The sequence below is a fragment of the Narcine bancroftii genome, chromosome 1 (genome assembly GCF_036971445.1).
Source record: "Narcine bancroftii isolate sNarBan1 chromosome 1, sNarBan1.hap1, whole genome shotgun sequence".
In the NCBI taxonomy this organism is placed as follows: Eukaryota; Metazoa; Chordata; class Chondrichthyes; order Torpediniformes; family Narcinidae; genus Narcine; species Narcine bancroftii.
In genome coordinates, this window is record NC_091469.1 from 295,612,155 (window position 1) to 295,618,613 (window position 6,459).

General features: G+C 40.3%; 1 protein-coding gene across 1 annotated transcript in view; it reads left to right on the plus strand.

The window, feature by feature from the left end:
* Window positions 1-257: 257 nt before the first annotated feature.
* The window catches only part of LOC138757033 (protein kinase C-binding protein NELL1-like), a 99,582-nt gene continuing 93,380 nt past the window's right edge, over window positions 258-6,459 (plus strand). Inside the window, exons 1-3 of the mRNA XM_069923696.1 lie at window positions 258-275; window positions 1,666-1,786; window positions 3,224-3,364. Coding sequence (XP_069779797.1) covers window positions 258-275; window positions 1,666-1,786; window positions 3,224-3,364 — 280 coding nt within the window. The remainder of the gene's footprint in view (window positions 276-1,665; window positions 1,787-3,223; window positions 3,365-6,459) is intronic.

The following is a 6,459-nucleotide window of genomic DNA, read 5'->3' on the forward strand; positions in this document are numbered from 1 at the left end:
ATTGTGAGGGAATAGGGCAAAGGGATGTGCAGCTGTGGTGATGGTCAGCAAGGAGAAGGATAGGTTGCCAATCTGAACTGATCATGGTTTGCCAATAAGAAAAGCAAGGATTCTGTTGCAGAGGGCTGAACAGAATCTCAGCTTCCTGAGTTTGATTATAACCTTCCTAGTTTCCTCCATTTTAAAGTTATCAAATACCCGTATTCTAGGCCCTAATTCGATTGTGTTCCTTTACAAGATTCAGATTAACTTTAATGATGGTTCTGAAATACGAGGTACCTGAACACAATTGCTACTTCTCATGAAGGTAACATATTTAATCTGTCCTTGTATTCAGTGAACCATGTACCTGTTTCTTAATCTGGACCAGTCGACTTCTGTCAATCAAAAGGACTTTATCTTCTTTATACTTCAACACTTACTTTGATTCAAATTATTCTGTAGCCACTATTTTCCATTGTTTCTACTTTTCAAAGCATTTCACACTCTGGGACAAAATCATGAAACATGCCATTCTTTGTTAGATGAGCAACAGAAGGATCTGGGAAGAAAATGAGTGAATTTGGAAGATCCTTTCCTTCTTTTAATGCTTGATTCTGGACAATCACCAATCAATCTCTTCCATCGCTGCCCTGGCCACAATGTGTTTTTCTCTCCAATTAACTTTTTTCTATTTACATTCTGTCTTGATAAAAATATTTCTTATAAAATACACTGTAGTTACTCACCAAGACCAGAGTATTCCTTCACACTCTTGTAGATGTTTGAAAGGCTTTGATGTGTCAGAAAGTGAGCCGCTCACCACAGGGTACTGAACTGGACTTGTCTTGTAGCCATGGAATGTCAAGGTAGGTGGTTAGCTTCTCTTGTCAGAGATGATCATTGTCAGGCATTTTGTGGTAACTTTCCACTTCTTAACCCATGCAGGAATGTTGAACAAACATGATATTTCAAGAATCATGTATTAAAGTGTAACAATGCACAAAACTAGTTAAATCAATGAGAGCACTGTCAAAGACATTTGCTGTTATTTTGCTGACAGTTGAGATTGGAATAATTGGGCAGTGATTTATCTTATAGGACCAAGAGATGTCAGAGCAGAAGTAGGCAATTCAGGCCAACGAGTCTGCCCCGCCATTTAATCATGAGCTGATCTATTTCCCCACTCAGCCCCCCCTGCCCAGCCTTCTCCCCATAACCTTTGATGCCCTGGCTTATCAAGAACCTATCAATCTCTGCCTAAAATGCACCCAATGACCTGGCCTCCACAACCACCTGTGGCAACAAATTCCACGGACTGACCATCCTCTGGCTGAAAAAAAATTCCTTTGCGTCTCGGTTCCAAGCAGACACCCATCCTTTATCCTGCTTCTTCTGAATGATCCACATAATCAGGTGATGCCATTGTCAGCACTGTATTGCAACATCATAGCGAGTTCTGAAACATAGGCCTTTAATGTGACAGTCGAGGCAATCCCTGGGCCCGTACTATTTGATGTATCCAGTGTTTTTAAATTGGTATCATATGGAGTCAATCGAATGGGCTGAAGACTGGCTTCGATGATGATTGGGTTCACAGGAGGAATCTGAGACGGACCGTCTACTCAACTCTTGGCATAGTTGCGCATGTTTTCAGCACTCTCGCATGCTAACATTGAGGAATAGCAAGTTCTTGGAGCCTCCTCTTCCCATAAACTCTGCAACCTCTCACCACCATTCATGACTGGCTGCGGAAGGATTGCAGAGACCACTTTGCTGTGTCAGCCGCATGTTGATTTGCTGTTTAGTATGTATGCCTCTGTTTCTCCGGTTTGCCACCTTGTTTTCTCAGTTATACCTGGTGCCAGTCCCAGCCAGTCATTCTGCCATCCACTGAACGCATATTGACTCCCTGGCTTGATGGTATTGGGAGGAGAGTAGTTAAGTGAACAGATATCCACTAAATGCACCAATTGTTAGATCTTGTAGCACATCTGACAAGTGCATAATTGTTACATGAAGTCGATTTGCTCACAATTTGCTCACCTAATTGTGAGTGCGAACTTCACTTAGTTCATGAAAGACATTTGTAAAACATAGAACATACCACACAGCAACAGCTCCGTCTGCCACAATGCCTGTGCCAAACATGATGCTCAAGTTAAACCAAAACACTGCTGTTTGCATGTGACGTCTCTCGGTCTCTCTGTCCACATTCCACTCTCTATCTTGGAGCCTCTTAAATGTTACTTTCATAGCTGCTTGCACCATTATCTTGAGTAGTCAATTCCAGGCACAAACCACTCACCTTGTGTATATAAAACATCCTTTCAAATTTTCCTTTCACTTTAAATGCATGTCTTTTATTATGTGGTTTTTAACCCAGGGAAAATGAGTCTACCCTCCTGTGTCCCTCTTAATTTTATAAAGCTATCCAGTCTCAGTTTCTGAATCTCCTGAGAAAACAACCCAAGTTTATCTTGCCTCTCCATGTAACTCCTCAGATCCTGGCAACGTCCAGGTCAATGTCTTCTGCTCCCTTTTCAGGGTCTCCACATCCTATAAAATAGAGGTCAGATGTTCAGATTGGTGTTTCATGAAATGTTTCTGAAAAGCTGATTTGTGGTTGAATGCACCAAGAAGACAAATAGCAGAAAGCAAAACATTATATGGTTCTGGCTGACATGATCATGTGAAATCGGAAATGGAAGTTCAGAGTTATAATGTTACACAGACTCTTTTTAATGAACCATTTGTAATGCTTTTGTCAGCCATTTGAGAAGGTAAAGGCATTTTATCATCAGTTGTAGGTTAATAGACCCATATTGCTAATTTTATACCAACATGTGTTCTTTCACTCAAAGCAAATATAGTGAAGAAACATCCAATGATTCAAGTTCTACTTTGGGCAGTGCAGTTAGCGAAGCACAATTCTATTCCAGCGCCAGTGACCCAGCTTTGAATCAGCTCTGACTGTAGAGAGTTTGTACATTCTTCTCATGACCACGCGGGTTTCCTCTGGGTGCTCTAGTTTCCTCCCTTCAAAGCGTTCAAGGGTAATGGGTTAATCGTGTGCAGGAGGGGCCTGTTTCCATACTACGTGATGAAAATAGAAACCTTTGAAATGGCCACAACCATCATGTCATAGCAAGGAGGATTCAGATACCGCACATGCCTTGGTTATGGGAAAGGTGAAATGACGGAACTGTCCCTCATGTATGCCCTGTATTTCTTTATGCGGCAGATATTGATGAGTGTGCTGAAGGCATCGTACAGTGTCACAGACATGCCCGTTGTGTCAACCTACCAGGGTGGTATCACTGTGAATGCAGGACTGGTTACCATGACAACGGCAACTACTCGTTCACCGGGGAGACCTGTATTGGTAAGTAATTAAACAAATCTGCCTTCATTTCAGTTGCCATTTGCTCTACTTGTGTTTGGTAAAATTCTCACATCCTGTTGAAATTTTGTGCTTTCTCTCAATTGCTGTTAGAATTGAGAAAGAAACAACGCTCACCAGAATGTTTCTATTACTCTGTGAGAGAGGCATGCCATTTCAACAAATCTTTGATAATATTTCATTTTAATTGAAGTAATTTGTCATTTAGACTGACTTTCAATTGAACCTGAAAGTCATTCTGTTCTCACTCTGACAGTTGAAGGAATTTCTACTTTGTTCCCCTTTCTGAAAGATTTTGATGGCACAGATTCAACTCCAACAGATGCAAATTTTTGGCTTGAGAGGATTAGTCCCCATCCATTTCTAACACATGGCTACTTTATATTACGACAAAAATATTTTCTTATTCCACATTTTATGTGTTCTGGTCAATTATGATGCAAATCTCAGTGCGTTAAAATGTTTTCCAAAGCATCAGAATTAATTGTCGTGAGCAAGTCATGAAATACGGTGTTTTGTGGCAGTGTCATCGATCAAACATTCACGTGCACCATGTAACAATGATAAATATTAAAAAAATAGTGCATGAAAAAAGGAAGACAGTGTCTTTGGTTCATTGATTATTCAGGAATCTGATGGCAGCGGGGAAGAAGCTGTCCTTGTGCCGCTGAGTGCTTGTTTTTAGGCTCCTGTGTCTTTTTTCCGATGGTAGCAGAGTAAAGAGGGCATGGCCTGGGTGGTAGTGGACTTTGAGGATAGAGGCTGCTTTTTTAAGACACCATTTCATGTATATATTCTCTATGGAGTGAAGTCTGGTGCTTGTGATGTCACAGGCCAAGTTAATGGAACAACAAACTGAACAAAGGAGCTCTAAGTATAGAATAAAATCTTTATTAAATGTGTTATTTTGTAGAATGCAATCATACTTGTATTATTAAAATATGTCAGTACAGTTTTATTAGCATGAGAGATCAGCTGTGCCAAAATGATCTTGAAACAATTTCAAGTTTACATTTGCACAAGCATTCAGTATGCACATACTTTTGTCACAGGAAACAAAAATTGCACAACATAAGATTTTTGCACATCCTGACTACTGAAAATTAGAAGGAATATTGGATGCAACCAGTCAGAATGCTCTCCATGGTCCACCTGTCGAAGTTTTCAAGAGTCTTCAGTGACGTACCAAATCTCCTCAAACTCCTCACAAAGTGTAGCCACTGGCGAGCCTTTTTCATGCTTGCATTAACGTAGAGGCTCCAGGACAGATCTCTGAGATGGTGACACCCAGCAATTGGAAGTACCTGACATCCTCCACCTCTGAGGCCTAAATGAGGACTTGGTCGTGTTCCCCTGACTTCCTCCTAAAGTCCACTATCATCTCCTTGGTTTTGCTGACGTTGAGTGCAGGTTGATGGCATGATACCACTCAAGTTATTATTTAATCTTTAGTATATAAATATTTTAAGGGAATTTGTGGGTTGGAAATGGGAAAAAAACCCCCACACAATACACAAAAAGATGCCATGTCTGCTATGGCCAGCTGTAAACAGAGCAATAAAAACTGGAATAATTGTCCATTGAAATATTGAAGACAATGAATGTTTGCTCAAAGAGACAGATGGACTGCTACTTAAGAGCATTAAGCAGTTTGATTATTATTATCCATTGAAACCTAAGACCATGGATGTTTGCTCAGAGAAGCACCTATCTAAGCAGGAGACCAACTGCCTTGATTCATGCTTTGAGAGAAATAAAACGGAACCAGTGTTCGACAAAGCAGATGTGATTAAAGACACTTGAAGAAGGCATCTTTAATATTGAACCAGCTTCATCTGAACTGAGAGATGGAGTAACCTTATCTTCAATGAGAGAGGTATTGTGTGTTCTCCCTTTGATAGGGAAGAGACACAGAATCAACATGGCTTTGGGAAAAGATGGCCACTTGACTGCTTCTCTTGTTCCACTTGCTTCTCTTGTTCAAGAGAGGAGCAGTGTCACTGTAATTATTTTTAATGGTTACTTCATTTAACCCTTGCCTGTGTGGGTGAAATCATTGTGTGAAACACAAGTTGCATGCAAGAGAGGGAAACTTGTGAAAAAAGTAATTCATATGAAGAAATATTTGTCTGAAAGCAAATCTCCAAGAATTCATGCGTTTGAGAACTTTTGAACAATAGTTTAAAGACTGTTTCAACATAAAAGATTTTTAAGACTGAACTTTAAAATCATCTCTTCGTAATGGTGTCTGAACTGTATTGGGTTGGGATTTTTACTTACACACACGTTAAGTAGGAGTTAAGATTTTATATTATTAATAAAAATTGTTTTGAAGATGCTATTGTCTTGGTGAATTTCTATTGCTGCTAGTCAAGGTCGTAACAACAATCATCTCCTTGGTTTTGCTAATGTTGAGCAAGAGGTTGTTGGCATGCCACCACTCAACGAGCTGATCTCTCTCCCTCCTGTATGCTTCCACATTGCCATTTGTGATTCTGCTGACAACTGTGATGTCGTCGGCAAACTTGTAGATGGCATTGGAATTGTGCCTGGGCACGCAGTCACGGGTGTATAATGAGTAGAGTAATGGGCTAAGCACGCATCTTTGGGGTGCACCTGAGTTGATAATCAGTGAGAAGAAGACGTTTCCAATTCATACAGACTGTGGTCTTCCGAAACGGAAGTCGAGGATCCTGTTGCAGAGGGGAGTGCAGAGTCCCAGAGTTTGTAGCTTCTTGACCAGCACTGAGGGAGAAAAAAATGGTGTTGAAGGCAGAGCTGTAGTTGATGAAGAGCAGCCATATGTATGAGTTGCTGTTTTCGAGGTGATCCAGAGTTGAGTCAAGAGCTTAAAGAAATTTGAATTAAAAAGTGGCCTTTTTAAAAAGAAATTTCAGATCTTTGTTGGGTTGTGCAGTAAGAAGAGGACGATCCCTAATGTGGAATTGAAAACATCATTATGCACAGAATTTGTCGTTCATTTTATAAAATTGATTGACATGATTCCTCTCAATTCAGATCACTAAGAGCAGGAAACTCATTAACCAGAGCTGACACCTTGCTCAAGTTATATTTTG